The 21,036-nt window shown below is 38.9% G+C and overlaps 1 protein-coding gene and 2 long non-coding RNA genes across 3 annotated transcripts; all 3 read left to right on the top strand.

Annotated features, from left to right (window-relative positions):
- The first annotated feature begins 1,037 nt into the window (after window positions 1–1,037).
- On the top strand, window positions 1,038–1,905 carry LOC141015739 (uncharacterized). Its single transcript, XR_012180566.1, has 4 exons — window positions 1,038–1,149; window positions 1,239–1,302; window positions 1,463–1,570; window positions 1,713–1,905. It is a non-coding gene; the product is annotated as an uncharacterized lncRNA (long non-coding RNA).
- A 1,750-nt stretch (window positions 1,906–3,655) lies between these two features.
- On the top strand, window positions 3,656–4,134 carry LOC141015740 (uncharacterized). Its single transcript, XR_012180567.1, has 3 exons — window positions 3,656–3,692; window positions 3,782–3,849; window positions 4,045–4,134. It is a non-coding gene; the product is annotated as an uncharacterized lncRNA (long non-coding RNA).
- A 3,080-nt stretch (window positions 4,135–7,214) lies between these two features.
- LOC141015738 (ras-related protein Rab-5C-like) lies at window positions 7,215–11,584 on the top strand. Its single transcript, XM_073489907.1, has 6 exons — window positions 7,215–7,353; window positions 8,259–8,619; window positions 9,009–9,160; window positions 9,361–9,483; window positions 9,612–9,705; window positions 10,634–11,584. The coding sequence occupies exons 2-6, from the start codon at window positions 8,451–8,453 to the stop codon at window positions 10,759–10,761; spliced, it is 666 nt and encodes a 221-aa protein (XP_073346008.1). The 5' UTR covers window positions 7,215–7,353; window positions 8,259–8,450; the 3' UTR covers window positions 10,762–11,584.
- Window positions 11,585–21,036: the final 9,452 nt, after the last annotated feature.

Raw genomic sequence — 21,036 nt, 5'->3', positions numbered from 1 at the left:
ATTTTTCACTTTTTATATTTCATTTTTTCAAGTTTTTCCTAATGGTTTTCCAAAACGACATGAATCTGTTGGGAAACTTAAATGTGGTGCTGCTGCGTTCAGCAGCTAATGTCAGCATTCAACCACTTCCTAGCTAAGATTAACATTACCTTTTCATAGTGTTACATGATACAATAGTAAAGGCATAAATTAATTCTACATTATCAGCGCACATCAGCAACTAAAAAGACAATTGATGGTGAAAAGCTGGAAGGTCATAAGTCCAAATTTTGCGGTAAAACAACATATTTGATGACCAATTAGCTTCCGTTTGATCAGCTGACGTTAGCATTCAAATGCTTCCTAGCTAACTGTTGGATAGTGTTACTCGACACAGAAGGAAAGCTGTAAATTAATTCAAAACTATTACCACACATCTTGGACACATTTATTTAATCCTGGAAGTGAAACACACTGAATCTATTCAACAGTATAATAGCTAGGAAGTGTTTCAATGCTAGCGTTAGCTAATGGGTTATCAAATATGTTGCTTTAATGTGAAATATGGCTTGATGTCCCTCCAGGTTGTCATCATCCATTGTCTTTTCAGTTGCTCATCAACTGGCAAGTGGTAATTGATGACAAGTTTTCAGATTCCCTGCGTTTATATGGCTTGCAACCTGGAACACAGCAGCATGACATTATGTCAGCATTCAATGTCAGAAGAAAATGGCCTCAGTGAATATGGTTTATCGCACTTAGTTTGTGAGTCACAACACCTGTGTCATCTGTTTTTATCTGTCCGTTTGTTTGTTTGTTTCTTTTTTTCTTTTTTGCATTTTGCCTTTATTAGACAGAAACAAGAAAAAAATAGAGAAAATCTGTTTGAAATGGATAGGATCATAAAGGATCTTAAAGATTTCGAGTGTCCTTGTTTACAAATTTTTTTCAATTTATTTTTTAAAAACCTATATTTTGTGAATCAGCGGTATCATCGTGTATTATCCCTGCATCCATGGAACATTTGTGAGAACGACCCAGATGACAATTTTAGAGTTAATCATACACTGAATTTGCAGCGATTGCTCAACAAATACAGATTATAAAGGAAGCTGGCCGCCTGGCAAGACGCATTTGAGGTATCAAAACTCCAGTGGAACAATTCAGCAGGTGGGATATCTTTTAGTTTTTTAATATGTCAGCTGTCGTTGATCTGTAGTAAAGTATGGCACTTGATTTCTTTTGCTTTATTCAAACAGCGATTGGTGTGAAACATGAAGACTGTGATTCTTGCTCTTCTGGTGTCGTTGGTTGTCAGCGAGGGTGAGTTAATGTACAGAAAACACAACAAACCTGCAGTCTGTTAAATCAAATCATGTCCTACTCAAAACTGGCCAGGTGACACAGGGGTCTTTATTGTGGAATGTGAAAATTCAACACTAGTTTGTGTACGGTACAACAATTAAATTTTTTTGCTTTACAGGTGACGCTTTGATATGTCACTGCCAGCAGACGACCTGTACGGGCCCTGTGGAGACCTGTGAATACGGCACAGATCCTGTCTGTGCCACCATCCTCGTCAGTGGATCCTGTAAGTATAGACCGCTCCTTCAGTGAACTGCTCAGCTGGAAAACACTAAGGACAAATTACATCAGTTGCAACAATTCAGAGTCATAACTTTCAGTGAAAACATTTCAGGACATTCATCTTGTCTTTTTCCATGTTCTCACAGCTGCCAGGATAGTAAAGGGTTGCATGTCTGGATTAGATGACTGCCTGGGGTTGCATTATCCACCCTACTATTTCACCACATGCTGCAGCACTGATCTGTGCAACTGAGCAAAATCATGCAAAAAAAATGATGTACTCTCAAGTCTTGTGTACTTTAGTGTTATCATAATAAAGATCAGTTGTCATTGTTGTCATTTATGTCTTCAAATGGTTTTCTAAAACATCATGAAGCAAAATTTTTTGGTGCATCGTAACTTTTAAAATTAGTATGATGAAGTTTTTATTCAGAACATACTGTGGTACATTTTTAAATATCCTCTCTGTCGTTTTCACTAAAATCATGAAAGGCCCTGCACATCCGTGGTATACACCCACACCAGTGATTTTAATTACTTGGCTGATCAGATCTCTTTTCAGGATTGTGTGGGCTTGTACAGTCTGTGCGTCTTTGACGTCTCAGCTCTATCACACCTGTTAGGACAGGACAAACAACACCTTTATCATCCTTCATTTTTTTCTTATCTTTGGGAAGTTTCATTCGACAGTGGAAGAGAGACATGACACGCAACACAAGTGTCCAGTCAGAATCGAACTGAGGATGTTACTGTATATGGATTGCACGACATCCGCTGGCTGGGCCGTCATTGCACTTGCATAAAATACACAGTAACTAATCAGAGCAGCCAATAAAAAAGTGATGAATTGACAAAATGGTAAATAATTATGGTATAAGTACCAATATTCATTTAAAGTTTCTACGAGAAACTTTCATTATTTGTTAATTCTGGCATCGCCTGTGGACAAAAGTAAAAGAAAGTTAACATTGTTCATTTGAATTAGTTTGCTTGTGGAGATCACATAGAGGCGTCAGTATTAACTTAAGACTAGCACAAGTTAAGGAAAGCATAAAATAAAGAAAAGAAAGGGTCTGTGATGCATTTTGTTATCTGTCCACATAAACTTTATGTTTACACAACACCCAAGGTTTACGTAATACATAAACACCAATATTAACTGGTTTCAAGGTGAAGAAGAAAGAAAAAAACAAGAAACAACGTTTTGCCTGCAAGATGAAGAACTTTCATTTGTTTACAATTATGTTGAGCCATTTTCCTAGAATAAATCTAAATTCAGGCTCATCTTTGTTCCTGATTTAAATGACATCATTTTCACACCTCTGTTTCATATCGTTTTGCTTCAATTTCTCATGTCATAATTACATTTTTGTGTATCTGGTCATTTTCAACTTTGTTTTTGTTACAAAACAGCTTCTCTGATTTTGGCAGAAAAAATGAGTCAAGCACAAGGTCCACCTACGGGAACTTTTCAAAATCCAAAGTCAATAATGAACCTTAAAGCTGATCTTTTCTTATGTTTGAAGATTGTTTCTAATTTCGTGTGATCTGTTGTTGTTATTCTAATAAAATGAGGAGGAATAAAAGACACAGGGCACATAAAAGTCATAATTTGTCATGCGAATGCGCAGCTGGTTTGGCGCTTTTTTAGCATTGTTGGAAACCATTTTCTAGGTGTACAGCTTGTGCTTTACATAGTGGTAGATGTCTGAGGCACAGGGGTGAAAAAATCAAAAAGGGAACCAGCTGTATGTTGTGGGACATCAGTGCACTAAACTGTGAAAGTTGTGCATTTAAGGTGAACCTGTTTCAAACTGTGTTCTATTATGTAGAGTGGCATATACATTGGAACTGGATCAGGTCCTCTCTGCTATCTAGAGCTATAAGTATAGAGTCGTTGTCAACATTTTAAAAACATGACAATAAAAGCTATTCATATTAGGTCATACTGGGTTTTGCAAGCATCAATGTTTGACCTTGTTAAAGCGCTCTGTTTGTGTTCAAAACCCCAGTAGACAACTTTAGAGTTAATGATACACTGGGTTTGCATCGATTTCTGAACAAGTTCAAATAAAAAGGAAGCTACACATTTGAAGTATCAAAACTGCAGCGGGACAATTTACCAGGTGGGATATCTTTAAGGATTTTAATACGTGGATTATGACAGTGCTCCCTGCAAATGTGGAATTTGATTTCTCCTGCTTTATTTATACAGAGATTGGTGTGAAAACATGAAGACTGTGATTCTTCTTCCTCTTCTGGTGTCGTTGGTTGTCACTCAGGGTGAGTTAATGCGCAGGAAACACAACAAACCTGCAGTCTGTTTGATCAAAGTTGAATGAGTCCTTCTTTGAAATGTTGTGTTCCCAGTGTGTCTGCTTTGAGCAGATTTTAGAGCTAAATGAAAATAGTTTGTGGCAGAAAAAATGCAGCGTTAGTTTGAATAAAACAGTTGAGCGTTATTCTCTTTTTCCCCAGGTGAGGCCTTGACATGTAACTGCGGTGGCGTTAATCTGTGTTCAAGCCCTGTGAAGACCTGCAGCAGCTCAACTGAAGTCTGTGGCAGCGTCAGCCTAATTGGATCCAGTAAGTGTTGGCTGCTGATCAGCTAATCAAACACTGAGGAAAAAATGCATTACCAGGAGAAATTCACTCATCACACTCATTTAAAACTTGAAGATGTTGTCTGATAATCCATCCTGTCTTTTTCCATGTTTTCGCAGCTATCTTCTTCTCAAAGGATTGTATGGAATCAGACAAATGCACAGAGCTGAATCGTCCAGGTGCTCGCACATCTGTCACATGCTGCCGCACTGATCTGTGCAACAAATGAGCATGACGCAACACATCTTTCATTAACTGAATAATCTACTCTCACATGTTGTGTACTTAAGCATTGTTATAATAAAGATGATTAATGTCAACTTTTTGTATGTTTTGTTTTGTCATGTTTGCCTTTGATGGATAGATTCAAATGGGAGATTTAGAAAGGGATCACAGGAGAGAGAGGGAGGGTATGACACACAACCTTGGTGCCCCATCAGAATCATACTCGGATGTGACAGTTACTGTACTTGTTTTGCACCTCACCCTGTCTTGAATCTGAAGGTTATGCTTTTAACAATATGTATTTCAATATTTTCATTTTATCAGCAGCCTTAGTAATGTATATCCCCAGTTCTTGAAGATCCTAAGGCACATGTTGCAGCTTCTTTTAGTTCAGAATCTTTGATCTGCTCACACACAGGTTATGCTGAGTTTTCTCTGTCTCAATCAAGTTGCTCCACCTTGTGGTAGAAGAGAGGCTGAAATGAGAACATTTTTAAGTAATGATAATCCATAAATTCATCAATTTGTCCTTCTTTCAGATAAATACCAGCATTGCATCCTCATTGCATTTGCATAGAATAAAGAGAAAATAGTCAGAGCAGTAAAAAAAGATAATTAATCGATAGAAACAATGTACGGAAGCCCTAAAGGGCCATGCATTCATACATTTTATTTCCTCCGTTTTCCCTTGATAACGAGTTAATTTCATTTGTTTTCTCGAGATCTCAAGTTATTATCTCGAAATAACAACTGCATTTTTCCCGAGATAACAGGATAATTTTCTCGATATCTCGAGATAACGAAACTTTGTTTTCCCGAGATAACGATATAATTAATTCGAGATCTTGAGAAAACTACGGAAGCGAGTTAATTTCATTTGTTTTCTCGAGATCACGAGTTATTATCTCGAAATAAAACTGCAGTTGTTATTTCGAGATAATAACTCGAGATCTCGAAAAAACAAATGAAATATTCGTTATCACGGGAAAACAGAGGAAATAAAATGTATGAATGCATGGCCCTTTAGGGCTTCCCGTTATCTTGTTTTCCCAAGATAACAGAATAATTTTCTCGAGATCTCGAGATAACGAAACTTTGTTTTCCCGAGAAAACGATATAATTAATTCGAGATCTTGAGAAAACAAAACGATAGTGTAGTATATTAAATCATTGCAGGAAACATCATTCAGTGTAGCAATGTCAGAGGAGCAGGAGCATATCGATCACCACGTCACATATCTTTTCAATCAAGGCCTGACACAGGCTGAAATAGCATTATGCCTTGCTATTACAGATAATACACACATTAGTGTGAGTAATCTAAAAAGACGGTTAGCAAGGCTTCAGCTATATCGGCTGCGCAATCTAAGTGAGCCTGATGTCGTTGTTAACTACATAGCTGACCAGCTACGAGGTCCCGGGTGTCTCCACAATCTCAGGCCTATCATATCACAGTCATTATCTCGAGATCTCGAATTAATTATATCGTTATCTCGGGAAAACAAAGTTTCGTTATCTCGAGATCTCGAGAAAATTATCCCGTTATCTCGGGAAAACGCAGTTGTTATTTCGAGATAATAACTCCAGATCTCGAGAAAACAAATGAAATTAACTTGTTATCTCGGGAAAACGGCAGTTGTTATTTCGAGATAATAACTCGAGATCTCGAGAAAACAAATGAAATTAACTTGTTATCTCGGGAAAACGGCAGTTGTTATTTCGAGATAATAACTCGAGATCTCGAGAAAACAAATGAAATTAACTTGTTATCTCGGGAAAACGGCAGTTGTTATTTCGAGATAACTCGAGATCTCAAGAAAACAAATGAAATTAACTTGTTATCTCGGGAAAACGGAGGAAATAAAATGTATGAATGCATGGCCCTTTAGGGCTTCCCGTTATCTTGTTTTCCCGAGATAACAGAATAATTTTCTCGAGATCTCGAGATAACGAAACTTTGTTTTCCCGAGAAAACGATATAATTAATTCGAGATCTTGAGAAAACAAAAGGATAGTGTAGTATATTAAATCATTGCAGGAAACATCATTCAGTGTAGCAATGTCAGAGGAGCAGGAGCATATCGATCACCACGTCACATATCTTTTCAATCAAGGCCTGACACAGGCTGAAATAGCATTATGCCTTGCTATTACAGATAATACACACATTAGTGTGCGTAATCTAAAAAGAAGGTTAGCAAGGCTTCAGCTATATCGGCTGCGCAATCTAAGTGAGCCTGATGTCGTTGTTAACTACATAGCTGACCAGCTACGAGGTCCCGGGTGTCTCCACAATCTCAGGCCTATCATATCACAGTCATTATCTCGAGATCTCGAATTAATTATATCGTTATCTCGGGAAAACAAAGTTTCGTTATCTCGAGATCTCGAGAAAATTATCCCGTTATCTCGGGAAAATGGCAGTTGTTATTTCGAGATAATAACTCCAGATCTCGAGAAAACAAATGAAATTAACTTGTTATCTCGGGAAAACGGCAGTTGTTATTTCGAGATAATAACTCGAGATCTCGAGAAAACAAATGAAATTAACTTGTTATCTCGGGAAAACGGAGGAAATAAAATGTATGAATGCATGGCCCTTTAGGGCTTCTGTAGATGTAATAATAATAATAATAATAATAATAATAATAATAATAATAATAATAATAATAATAATAATTACACATATTTCGAAATAAGAATATTTCTCAATATATTTGTAGGCCTATGTGTCGGTTCAGTTGGCTCTGCTTCTGACGACTCACTTTTCGGCCATTTGATTGGTTGTGACACTGCATCACGTGACGCATGAATCCAGGAAGTGTTTTGGTTCCACAAGGCGGAAGCGTATAATTTACTGAACCTGAAAGTGTTTTAGGAGAAAACGTCGTTAACGAGGAGCAACACGGTTATAACTCACTATTCACGAGGCGGAGTGGACATAGTCTTTCGTTATTGGTAAGAGCGTCAACGTGTTATTGGTTTCCTGTCAGTATTATTTCTTGTTAGCCGAGGTTAGCATTGCTAACTCGCCTCGTCGCTGTTACAGACGAGCTTTAGCCTCGTAGCTAACTTACAGCTGGCTCTGTTTTAAGTAAAGATCGGCAGGTGTAGCCGGTGTTGTGATGTAAACAGTTTATCCCTAGGTTGTTATTCTGTAATTATTATCTATTCTCTTGACTTTGTTTATAAGATCACGATGTTACCTACAAAGAGATGTCAGTTTAGAGCTTGCGAGGTAATGTAATAAAAGCTGTGTGTCAAGCAATTTAACATTAGATAATCAACTTTTAAACTGTCAAGTGCCAGAACTTCTTCAGACACTATTACTGACAGGACTCGGTAGTTAGGTGACTGGTGAAATCTACACTGCCATGACAACTGGCATGAATTAATGTTACTTGGGAAATGTTATGAGTTGAAAACAGGATTTTAATAAGCACTTTTATTTTTAGAATGAAATAAAGATAAATGGTGCCATCAGTCCAAAACCCTCCAAATTTACAGTGTAGACAGTTTCAGTTTCGTATATGAGACACCAAATCCTCACAGTTAACAAACTGGAGCAAGCTGATGTTCTGCTTTCTCTTCTCGAGAAATGACTGAAATGATAAATCGTTTCTCAAAAGAATGGGAATGAATTTTTGTCTTTTTTGTATGTAGTATTCAAGTGTTCAGGAGATTAATGATAATTACAATAACTTTTAGTAGCAGCCCTAACAGGTATAATACAAGGAACTATTGAATTCCAGTTAGATTTTACCATTACTGTAGAACTACAGATCTGTAAAATGACACACTATAGTACTGTTCGGTGTTCTCAGAAGTAGTTCCACTGATTTTTCCTGTTTTTATTCTTCAAGGTAGACCGGCTCACTCGGATCACTCCACCACTGCCCTCCCGATCCGGTTCTTCCCCCCAGGAGTTTGGTTCCTGACCTCGCTCACCATCAGTGCCTGTTAGTCCAGACTCCCGTCTTCAACCTCGTTAACCTGCAGTTTCAGTCCGTCCCAGGCCATCTCATCCGCAACGGTCTCCGTCTCTGTCTCTGTCAATGGCTGGGCGCGGTGGAGGAGCAACCAGGCCTAATGGCGCCGCAGTAGCAAACAAAATCTGCCAGTTCAAACTGGTGCTGCTGGGGGAGTCGGCGGTGGGCAAGTCCAGCTTAGTGCTGCGCTTCGTCAAAGGCCAGTTTCATGAATTTCAGGAGAGCACCATTGGAGGTAAGAGACAAACATGTATTTCTAGAATTTTAAAGGATTCAATTTTGGGAGGTTTGGTTGTCTTAGTAGGTAGATTGTGTTGCTGTGTATGAAGGGATGAATATTTAGAAATGTATCAAAACTGCACAGATATAGGGCTTCAACTAATGATAATTTTCATTGCCAATCAATTGGCTGATTATTTTCAAGATTAATTGATTAGCCGAGTAAATGTCCAAAAAAAAAAATGACTAAGCCCAAAGTGACGTCTTCAGATTGCTTCTTTTGTCCAACCAACAATTGGAAAAAACCCCAAACTTTTCATTTACTATCAAAATAACAAAGAAAATCACCAATTCCTTATAAGAAGCTGCAACCAGAAAATATTTGTGTTGTCTCGCTCTCCTCAGCTGCCTTCCTCACTCAGACTGTCTGTCTGGACGACACCACTGTGAAGTTTGAGATCTGGGACACAGCAGGTCAGGAGCGTTACCACAGCCTGGCTCCTATGTACTACAGAGGTGCTCAAGCAGCCATCGTGGTCTACGACATCACCAACACAGTACGTGTAGGGCAACAGGCGGGGAGTCTTATCAGTTAGTTGCAACATGATGAACTCTTGCTTAAACAGTTTCGTTGTTACTTTCAGTTTCAGTTGTAATTCATTTTAATGTTTTACTGATAAGAAGTATACATGCTGTAAAGTTGTCGTGTGAATACAACCTGTTAGAGCAAAATTAATAAAGTTCTGTTGATCGATAGGACACTTTTGCACGAGCGAAAAACTGGGTGAAGGAGCTGCAGAGACAAGCCAGTCCCAACATAGTGATCGCTCTGGCTGGAAACAAGGCGGACATCGCAAACAAGCGAGCTGTAGATCTTCAGGTATGAAGTATAAATCAACTTCACAAGAAAATGATTTGAGATATTGTACATTTATTATGTCATAAAATTGTATTAAACTCGTCAGCGCAGTAAATGTCTAATATTTCTCTCAATATCTAAATTCTTAGGAGGCACAAACATACGCTGATGACAACAGTCTACTCTTCATGGAAACCTCGGCCAAGACTGCCATGAACGTCAATGAAATTTTCATGGCTATTGGTAAGTGCGTCATTCTGTTCAGTCAAATATTTCATTCCGCTGCTCCCAAAAATAGATATTTCAGGCTGCAGCTTAGTTTACCACCCCCTTGTTTCTGCAGACAAGATTAATTACACACAAATGTCAAAACTGGCACAGCTTTTCTGACCGGACCTGAATTGAATAGGTACTGTTTGATGGTGGGAGAAAGAAAAGTCAGCTGATAAACAATCAAAACAATATGGGCTATAGAAGGCGTCATGGGAAAAAATAATAGTTGGTGTTTATTAGTCATTTGTGCTCTAATATAATTATCAGTATGCACAGTTTACACATCTGTGCCCTTGACTTAATGCACGGCACTAATCTTTTTTTGCATAGCACGTGCACCTGACCATATAGGCCTGTGTTCACCCGTACAGTCCTGAAGAGACTGATTAAAATAGAGTAGCAGAACTGTGTCTCCCTCAGTCTTGAAGGAGAACTCGTGAGTGTGAGAGAGAAAAGACTGGCACGGCTTTATTAGACTGATTAAATTGGAAAGAGCTGCTTGTGTAACGTAAGGGGATACATTCATTATTTGTAGATACTAAAATACCAAAACACAGCTGTTAGCCTGCTGCTAACTGATCTTTTTTCATTTGTGCATTTGTTTGGCAATTAACATTGTAGAGATAGGCAGGAAACACCAGCAGAGAGAGGATGATTATAACAATCAACAAGGGCCAATCAGACCGGGGACATTGTGATTATTTGGCTTATGTCTCAACTTTTGCTAAAAAAATAACCTCATTTAACAGCACAGATTACTAAAAAGATAACACCAATGATTTTTTTCCTGTGACACCTGCTGGAAAACCGACAGATGTTTCATTAAATAGACCAGTGTAAACTTCGTTTCCTCTGTCAGATCTACTCTATTTAAACATCTGTGTTTCTGTCCCTTTAGCAAAGAAGCTACCGAAGAGCGACCCTCCGGGAGGAGCCGGACAAGGTGGTCGGACCAGGACAGGAGTTGATCTACAAGAAGCTGCTCCTCAGGGGCGCAGCGGCCAGTGCTGCGGCGGGGGCAATTAGCAAGTACAAAGCAACGAACTTAGAGAGCGAGCACCTGAACATCGTTGTAAGGACAGCACGTAGCTAAAACCCAGAGAGGCAGGAGAGGGCAGAGCCACTCGCCACCCCTGCACTTAAACTGAGATTACAGATGAGATTATCTGGATCCTCTTTGATTTAAGGAACATTTTTTTAAAAAGAATCATAAGCTAGAGGGAATTACCAAGATCCCTCACTACTTCTCTTCTGTCTTTCCCCCCTGTGTATCTATCTACCTCCCTGTTCATCTTCAGCCTCTGTCTCAGTTGATTGAATTCTGTCTTAAATAATTTTTTTTTTTTTTGAAGGGTGATGCTTTTGCCATTTTCCCTCTTTGTGTGAGTGTGTGTCTGTGTTATGTATGTGTATGTAATTAGTACATACTCATACATTTATATTGTCAGTTTACTTTTCTACTCTCGTCATTTCCCTCTTCATTGATCATCATTATGAAAGATACAAATACCCGACTATTAATGCTGAATTTGCAAAGGAGAGAGCAATTAATCTAAAGGATTGTTGTCTTACTGCAATGTAGATCGCAGCATTTTGTTCTTTTTAGGGACCTGGCGTGACATGACGCAGTTATAAGAAAAACGCTAGACTTGGCTCATTGAAGCTGGTCATGATTTAATAGGCTACACATCTGAAGATGTTTCTGAACTGTCCAACAAATGCAGTTGTTTGCATTCATTGTGTATTGATACCTGTAACACCAGAGAGTTGTTAGCCTTTTTTTTAAAAAAAGACAGAAATGTGAAAATAACTTGTAAATCTAAAAAGTAATAAATAACATGCAAGATTATGTTTGTTTTTGAGTTGTTTTGCACTGGTATGGTACGGAGGACATTTCTAATGATTATTTGTTTGCGTATCTTTAAGTCTGTTGGTAGTGGAGGTTCGTTGCATGGTGGGTTCAAACCATTCTGGTCTGATTTGGTATAAGAAGCAGTAAAGCCACTATAAACAGTTTTTTTAGATTGTTAAGGTATTACAAAAATAAGACACTGTTTGTTTTTTTCTGGACATAATGTGGAAAAGCAGTGACCATGTCAACTACATCATGCTAATTCTCTTTTGGATTATAAATTGCAATCAGAAAAACATTATTTTATTGAGCTTTTTTTCTTTAGATTTATTTTGTATTGATTTCCATGATATAGTTTATCTAAAGGGTAATTCCACCAATTTTACACATAAAAGTGTATTTACAGGTCTTGGGGACGACTTCTGCATATGTGAAAAAAGTAGTAGAAAGCCTTTTGTGGCTCCAGAGGAAACTGTGTGTAATATGTTGCATTGTGGGTAATTCATGGCGACAAAATTCATGTAATTAAAAAGGCGATATCTCTCATTCTTCTGTATTGATTTTGATCATGTGTTTTTAAACTGTGCATAATGAGTCCAGCAGTGTTATAGGAGTGCAATGTTAAACCTGTGGACTGCTTCTCAAAGCCTGAAGCCTACATTCCCCACAGTGCAATTTTACTGGAGGGAATTCATCAGATTTCATGCAGCTTCGTCTGGAGCCACAAAAGGCTTTCTACAACTTTTATCACATATGCAGTAGTACTCCCCAAGACTTGTAAACACACTCTAATGTGTAAAATTGGTTGAGTTACCCTTTAAGCTTGATGATAAAGATTATTTATAAGATCAGCTATGATTATATGCCAACCCTGTTGCATTCAGGGTTCTTTTTTCTAAAAATCCAAACTGGGGGATCATCTTTTAACCAGGACTGTCTTGTGTTTTAATCAAAATCAAAACATAACGGGTATCATAGCAGTATCATAACAAGATTAAAGCTGTCCTATTTTTTCTTTTCACCTTGTTATTCCCTAATCTGAAGATATTTTCTTAAAGAAAAAAATATACAGTACATAATATTTGTTTACCCAAAGCTGGGATTCATACAGGCTTGTGAGTGATAACAATACACATTAATTAGATCTATTGTTTCGCTAAATACACATTTTATTCTATATAATAGTCTTGTTTGGCAGCCAACTCAGAGATATGTCAAGGTGTGTCACTGCCTTCTCCATAAAGCTAGCCTCAATAGGGCCTCTCAATTAATTGAAATATTACCCAAATCGCAATGTGGCCGAGTGCAATATCCAAATTCCAGAAGCTGCAATTTTTTAATTAAAGTAAAATGTGTGACCAAACAGCATTATAATGAAGAACTGAAGAGTTGCAGAGATGCCTTGGCCTACAAATATTTGTTTCTTTGTTTGGCACAGACCCCACATCATTATGATTTTAATAGTTCTCTCAGTTAAAATAAAGGTTGTGATGCAAAAATGATCATTCCCTCTAATTGTGAATCATATCAAAATTTTACTATCCGTCAAAATAAGTGCAATATGATTTTTACTATATCAGGCAGCACTCGTCTTCAGCATACCTGAATCTTATGCTGTCTCTTACCTTCTCAAAATTTGAGAAGGAGCACAATGAGGCTTTAATACAGTCTTAGGTTCAGTTCGATGGACACCAGCATTGGACTCAATACACTGATGTGGAACGAGGACGTTGTCCAGTGTTTAAAAGCAATGCTATTCAAAAAGCTTTACATTACCATTATTAAATGGGCTGGGAAGAGTTTAGACCACTTACTCAAACAAATGTCTGAGTTAGATATTTGGCCACATGTCTTTGCAGTTTTGAAATGATTAGATTTATAAAATGTACATTTGTGAGCACAGCAGAAACAGCAACAGTACATTGTTCCAACCACCAGATGGCGGCACCATGCTTGAATCCAGATTCAGAGAGACAAATGATCTCCTGATTGTGCCTATTAATTAACATGTGGTCAGTAAGAAAACACATTATCTGTGCTTTCATTTGCATGCATGCCCGTATGTGTGTGTACATGTGAAAGTGTAGTGTGCATATTGACTAAGCAAAAAGCCATTACTGACAAAGTGAGGGGGTGGTGGGGGTGGTGGTTACTTTATTTGTGCTCACCTGATTATTCTACAGCTCATTTTAAAGCGGGGTTTCTCCGGGTTAATGCAGCAGTTCACTTTGTTGTGATGAATGGTGACCTTTTAATAGAGGTGCCTGAAGCTCTTTGAGGTTTAAGTCTATTAGTTAAAGAAACTGTATGATATATTAAAAGGCATCCATGCAGAGGAGGTGTTCTGAGTCCGTTAACGTATTCTCTGACTACAGTATCATATAGTGAAAATGGGTCAGTTTGTCTGGTGCATCAAGCTACAGCTAATATAGTCTGATGCAGTAAATCTTTCTTGTATGGAGGTTATAATGTTCACTTATTGTTGAAACCTTCTTCAGAGAGGTGTTAATTCAACTCCGTAGTCATTTTGGGGGCTTTAGTTTGTGCCTCTGTTGAATTCTATAGGGAGGTCTTTATTAAATCAATAAATGTTTTGTATTAATGGAATCAGTGGTGGTAGGAGCCCTAACCTGTGGTTGTATAGTGCCTAATGTTGTCTATTTGTCTGTTGTCTGTTAAGTGCAATAAATAATATCAACTTAACTACTACTCAACATTAAAGGTGAAAAAAGCAGTTCTGGAGATCCATAGTGGATTGTTGAGTCTCATTCCCAGATCGCCAAATACTGATGCTTGTGGTTGGTCAATAACGCCAAAGCCAATAATGCCAAGTCAATGCCAAGTATACAGTTTATACATACATGTATATAAGATATATATATATAGATAGATAGATAGATAGATAGATAGATAGATATATGTTTAATTAATTTTTACTTGTATTCTTGATACTTAAGTACCCTAGTATCCCTAGTCAGTGTGTTACCTGCAGTAGATGACCTGTCAGCTCTCCCCCTGTGTGGAGAAGCAGCGTGTAGCACCGACAGGGAAGCAAAGCATTGTTCTGCTAAACTGGTACAACAACAGTATTTTAGCCACCTAAAAGAAAGCACGCCTAAAAAGATATATATCCGTTTAAGTGTATGCTATTTTTAAAACATTTTTAGTGCTTTACATTGCTTCAGATAGCTGTGTAATACAGTGTGGGGCAGGCACAGCTGCAGGAATTTGGATGCTCTACGGTTGAGGGAATGTAGTGCCAAAGGAAAGGGCTGTCTGACGGCAATGTAAAGCACCAAAAATAAGTCTTGCTACAATGCTTTGCTTCCCTGTCGGTGCTACGCGCTGCTTCTCGACACAGGTGAAGAGCTGACGGTCATCTACTGCAGGTAACACACTGACTAGGGATAACTACCTCATACAACCCCACATCAAAAGGCCCAAACTACTCAAGTACTATTCATATGGGTGACTTTCACTTTTACGCAAATAATATTTTAACACTCTCTTTACTTTTACTGAAGTATGACTTTTGGGCATTTTTTACAACACTTCTTTTTTGCTCTAGTATGACCATGCAGATAAAGATGAGGCTAATGTTAGACTCTAAATGAATAATGGCTGTGTTACTAATTACTGAGTGGGTCCATTGATGTGATGATTTTTCTTCGCATGTGCTACTGCTCCGCTATGTTTTAACATTTACCATCAAATTAATCTCGCTTCATAAACACTTCCACTGGATAACAAGTTTCTCTTTGTGTCATTCTGAGCGTGAATTATACCAACACACACACCCAGCAAGCAAATCCAAACAAGAAGATTTGAGTTTCAAGTTTGTGAATGGACTCATTCATGTTTTACCCAGAGACAGGAAATACTAATGCAGGAATACATTTGCTTTAAAGGTCTCTTTGTGCTCCGACTCACAGGTACATAACATTAGGCTCTGCTCTGTTGGTCTGAGCCTCTGTGTAAACATGTAAAAATAAAACTACAACCAAGTAAAGATTTTTACACCGGAAATGGTGTGAATTGTTTTTTAGGCTGAAAGCCCTGCTATTGTGGTTTTGATGCCTCAGACCTAACATTAAATCTGCTTTTTAAGCCATTTGTACACACACACACACACACACACACACACACACACACACACACACACACACGTACACTCGCCTCAGAGACAGGCAGAGTCTCTGCCAAAAGCAGGCGGCTCCTCTGCTCACAGTAAATGATTTCTCATTTGTCGAGCTGTCAATCAAGATGTGTTCTGTCAAAAAAGAAACTAATTTCATACTTGGCCTCTGTGAATCATAATGGTGTGAGAGCTGGACTGAAATTGCTTGTGCTCACAGGAGGAGATTTGCGGACTGAAGGAAATGTGCCCTGAAAATAAATGCAGCCACAAACCATTTACACGTTAAAATCATTTGTTGTTTTCTTCTTTCATTCGTACATGAAATTAAACAGGTAAAATGGCCAGAAGCTAGCTTTAGCATGGTGTGGTTGTCATAACAACGGGGATTTTCGGATTAGCTTTAGTGCTGTAAATGTGTTTTTTGCTTGAGAAGCCGCTGGCCCGGTTCAAATAGGACAGAAAACAGTCAAACATTTCCAAACGCTCGCTCTGATGGATTCCTTCTATCATCATGGACAGAAAGAAATGTCATTAAATACCAAGGGCACAGGGACACGCTATCCGGATTGCATTCTGTGGGTTGAGATTTCTGCTGATAGCGATAGCATGTGTGATGTGGTGCAATAATTGTCTCCTATCTATAATGAAACATCTTACCGTGTTGGCACTGGATAGGAAGCTGGTGAGGGAGGAAGGCGGCGAAAGCACCTTAAACATTTGTTGAAAGCGTAGTGATTTTTGAAAATATCTCTCATTATGTCACATTGTATTTGCTGAACACTCGCACTGTCTCAGTAATACATGCACGTGTTCACTTATTACTTGTCAGGCAGCTGAAGTGGCTTGTTTAAATATTAAAGGAGTCGAGGTAATATTTTGACACATACGCCAGAAGCTACTTAGCTTAGCTTAGCATAAAGACTGGACACAAGGTAACTAAATGCACCTCTGAACATCACTAATTAACAGGTCGTCAATATCTCAGTCAATACAGATATATTGTGACACCCCTAAACTAAACTAAGAGCTGAGAGGGAGAGGCACTTCCCCTGAAAGGGAATCATCGCCGTCTCGAGCTTCCACTGCTGAGAAGTGGATTCAAGTGACATTGACCCTCAAGGACGGAGGGGACCGATATAGTGATGACGATACATTTGAGGAGCACAGCTTACCCAGAATGCATTGCGATCTTTAACCATTTTCATCAGCCGCTTTTCTGAGAAGCTTTCACCATCATTCAGCCTCAATCATTAGGCCTGCCTTGGAGTAATTGTGTCGTTTGTTAAATGCTCCCTCAGACCTGCCCCTGCTCGCTCTGAAAGTGTCCACATATGATGTAGGTTCATATTGCTCAGTGTCAGAGAGAAGTGAAGTAATGCATGTTCAATGAGCACTGGGACACGTTGCATTTCTGCCCCTGATGACTTCATAAGGGCTTTTCATAGTAAGGGACTGAAGTAGAGAAGGTCACACTATGTCAGGTATGTAGATAAACAGTGTTTAAGTAATCTCAATAAATGTCTTCTGAGGTAGTATCATTGATACATATATTTGAAATAATTTCACATGGTTGAATCAGTGGGATATGCTAAAATATGATAAGACATCTAAGCTAAGTTCCTATCAGATTGACCTCAGACAAAATCTTGTCATCTAGAGGTCTGTGGTCTAATTTGTGTCAGTTCTGTGGTCCTTGGTGTGGAAAAATTTGAGAGCCACTGGGTTAGAGGGAAAATTGAAAGTCATATTGAGTTTTTGAGAAAGGATGTGTGAACAAATCAATCTTTTTGTTTTTACTTTTACCATTTAAAATAAAAATGTTGACAGCAGAGATCAAAACACCACAATCTGAAATCTGTTCGGAAGACCTTTAGCTTCGGTGAAAGGAAAAAACTATTTTCGAAAAGTCTGTTTAATTTACTGACATTTGTCACTTTTTTCTGTCTTACCTTGAATTTACTGACTAAGAGTTGACAATGAATGTAAAGTCAAAAAATCAGTTAGGCCGTCTGACAAATAAATGGTCAAAAGGCTACTCGCTGCAGCCACTGCAGTGGACTATTAACTACTGAGGTAGTGTCTGTCGGATTGAGTCAGGAGTTGATTATTGTAGTCACGCTCAAATACTCTTTACTGCCGAGGGTTAAGCTGCTCCAGACTGTAAACTGCAGTCATTATAGAGCTCTGGAGCTTTCACAAAGGTGCTATTCTTCTCCTGCACACTCTCGGTCCATCTTTTTAAATGAGCCACTCTTATCCTTCAAGTGCCATCTCAATCAAACTTTGAAGTCAAAAGGCAAAAATGCATACGTTTTCCGAAAAAGTCGGGGTGGGAAAACAACGTTGCCATAGTGACCAGGTTAAATTGAAATGTGCAGGGGTTGATGAGCGGCCGGGTTCTTGGTAATTCTGGGACCAGAGGAATAAAAATGTCCCCCTAATGAAACCACTCAAGTTGATGATTGAAACTTTGATGCTGGGAACATGATGATTGGAGCTTCATGGAAATGGAGCAACCAATTATACCCACTGAATCCTCAACCTTAACAACATGAGGCTGAGTCTGCTTGTGGGAGTATCCAGTTTGGGCTAGCTTGGAGACACACGAGCAGAGACATCAGGAGCACTTGATGAGCCATGATATCTTACACCCTTGTCTCTGGCTGCATGTGCACACAATGCGCACCTTTATTTTTAGGGCGGCTGCCTTGTGGTGGGGTCAAGCAGGGTGCCAGAGGACTTCAATGGGAAGGACATAGCTCAAACTCCAAGTATGTTTCCACCATGCATCCATCAGTGTCTGGCTGACAGCTGACTTTAAACGCACACCCACTTGGTGGAGTTGGAAGCAGCGTTTACAGGCATGTGCCCCGCGTCACTGTACTCTGAAATTCATCTGCAGGCATTTGCTTTTGAACATAGCCCAACAATGTTAATGAGGGGGGTCTAAGGGGGTGGGATTAGGGAGCGATGGCTGGTGATAGGCCATGCAGCACACAAACAAGACCTAAAGGTGGAGGGGATTTGACAATGGCAGTGTGATACAACATTTTCCTTTGACCCCTCAACCAATTTATCTTACCCCAAGTGGTTGTTATGTGGTAGACGGTTTTAATAGAACTGTTTATGGATGTACATTAGCATTGTTTTAAGGCTGTAAATAAGCCAGGAGGTGTTTTACAAAGACTTCAAGTGAGGTCAGGCAGACTTTCACTGGACAGAATGAACAAATAATAGAAAGGCTGAATAGGACGACAAAATCAGGCACATTTTAAAGATGTCCTCCACTCGTCAGGATAATTTCAGCTTGGCCTTGGAGACTACACATTTTTAACACTAAGCTAATGCCAAAAACTTGAGGCATGGCGTTTTTAAGACATGGGCTTCTATCAGGAAGCAGGGTTGTAATAAAACACTATGCAGTTGCGTTATGGGAATTGTAGGATGAAGTGTTTTATGAGTTTGACCCGTAATGGGGACAGAAAATTGCAGACATCCTCAATTTTGACTGCTCTTATTAAAATCTCTCTCTTGCAGGAAGTGCAACATTAAATTGCCAGACAGATTCATAAGATCTTCTCTGATGTTAGCTCCTGGTATCTATGAGTGAGTACACTTTGACGCAGATGGAGAGGACTCTCTGGCATCGGCAGAGGTATACTCTCTACTGAGTGCCATTCTAGTAACACTATTAAGTAGAGCCCAGATCAGTCAGGCAGATTGGCTGATATGTTTATCGTAGATATTCTAGTAATGCCATATACGGTGGATACTGTATATTTTCAGGTAGTTTAGAAACAGTGACAGCATTAGACAGCACTAGGAAAATATCATGCTTTGGCTTGTTTCGATCGCTTTTAACAACGCTTCAGACACCCCCACTTGTTGTCATAAATGTCTGGCTTTTGTCGCCACAAACACGACTGGAAATTGTCCTGAGCTCTCCTTAAAAATATCCAGATGTGTCACGTTTAGAAAATATTGAAACGCAGCCTCAAACTGCGGTCACTGGCTCAACAGCCTTCTTGCCTTTAACTCCACCGCCATCCCCTCCAACTCCTGATGTGACAGTCAGGCCATAAACATGTAATCTAAACGTGATATGACACGTAGGCCTATTGTAGAAATGTCAGTATGGTACATAAGCATGTACATATGTGAACGTATCAGTGGTTTGAAGAAACGTTATCTGCCAATATTTTGTCCATCCTGTCTTGGCCACATGTCTTAATGTTAAAAGCAAATATTGGAATATGTTATATAATATTAAATAATCATCACTTTATTCATATAGCACATATCTAAGCGAGGTTACAAAGTGCCTCACATAAAATACAGGTTAAAGTGAGATTCACAGGATACATGAGAGCAAAACTAAAATTAAGATCCAAAGTGCCTCATAGAAGATATTAAAATAAAACAAAATGAAGAACACTGACTAGTTAAAGTGCTACACAGAATATATAAGAATAAAACAAAGTTAAGAACACGAGCCACCGTAGTTACAGATAAGAACAAATAAAAAGTAAAACACACTAGTGGTGTGTAAACTATAAATTTACTATTTATTAATGATGGTTATTTTAAAGTGTTACCCTTGTCAGTAAGTTCTTTTTAGCAAAGAAATACGCTTAATACATTTAAAGCGACTAGAGGAATCATGAGACTGTTTCATAAACACTTAAAAGCTCCTTGTAGTCACTTTAAGTCAAAATTTGTTTCTTATCTTCTTTGTCTTCTGTCAGAATTTGAGTCCAATTTCTCTATTCTATTTGCTGTTTATATGTCCTGTCAAAATGCAGAGGAATGAATATACTATAGTCTTCAAAATGTTCTGGATGGATGGATTGGTTGGGGGTGAGGGCATGACCTGCGTATTTCTTAAATCCTGGCTAAGGCCCCTGTGGGTAGCCTACTGGATGTGTCCGGACACTAAAACACCAAGAAAACCACATTTATTTAGTATAACAAAATCGAATTTACTGGAAAAACGTTTGATGGTCTTAGAAATGCTGCATTTCCCCTCTACATTTATATTCACCTCACTGCTGTGACTGTCTCCATACAGTCCTGCACACACACACACACACACACACACGCACACGCACACACACACGTCCTCTAAAAAGTGAATCATGTGGGTTTAAACACATCTAAATGTTACATTTCAAACAGTTTCCTCAGCAGCTCTGTCTTCTCTCACTGATTCATTTGTTTGCCCCCCCTCCTCTCTTTTTCTCTGTCCCTCTCTTCCTCGCGCGCAGCGGTGTGGTATCTCAGTCGCGCAGGCGGCACTTGGCACAGCGCGCGC

The sequence above is a fragment of the Pagrus major genome, chromosome 20, assembly GCF_040436345.1.
Source record: "Pagrus major chromosome 20, Pma_NU_1.0".
In the NCBI taxonomy this organism is placed as follows: Eukaryota; Metazoa; Chordata; class Actinopteri; order Spariformes; family Sparidae; genus Pagrus; species Pagrus major.
The sequence above is the reverse complement of the archived record's forward strand: the minus strand, read 5'-3'. Positions and strand labels throughout refer to the sequence as shown.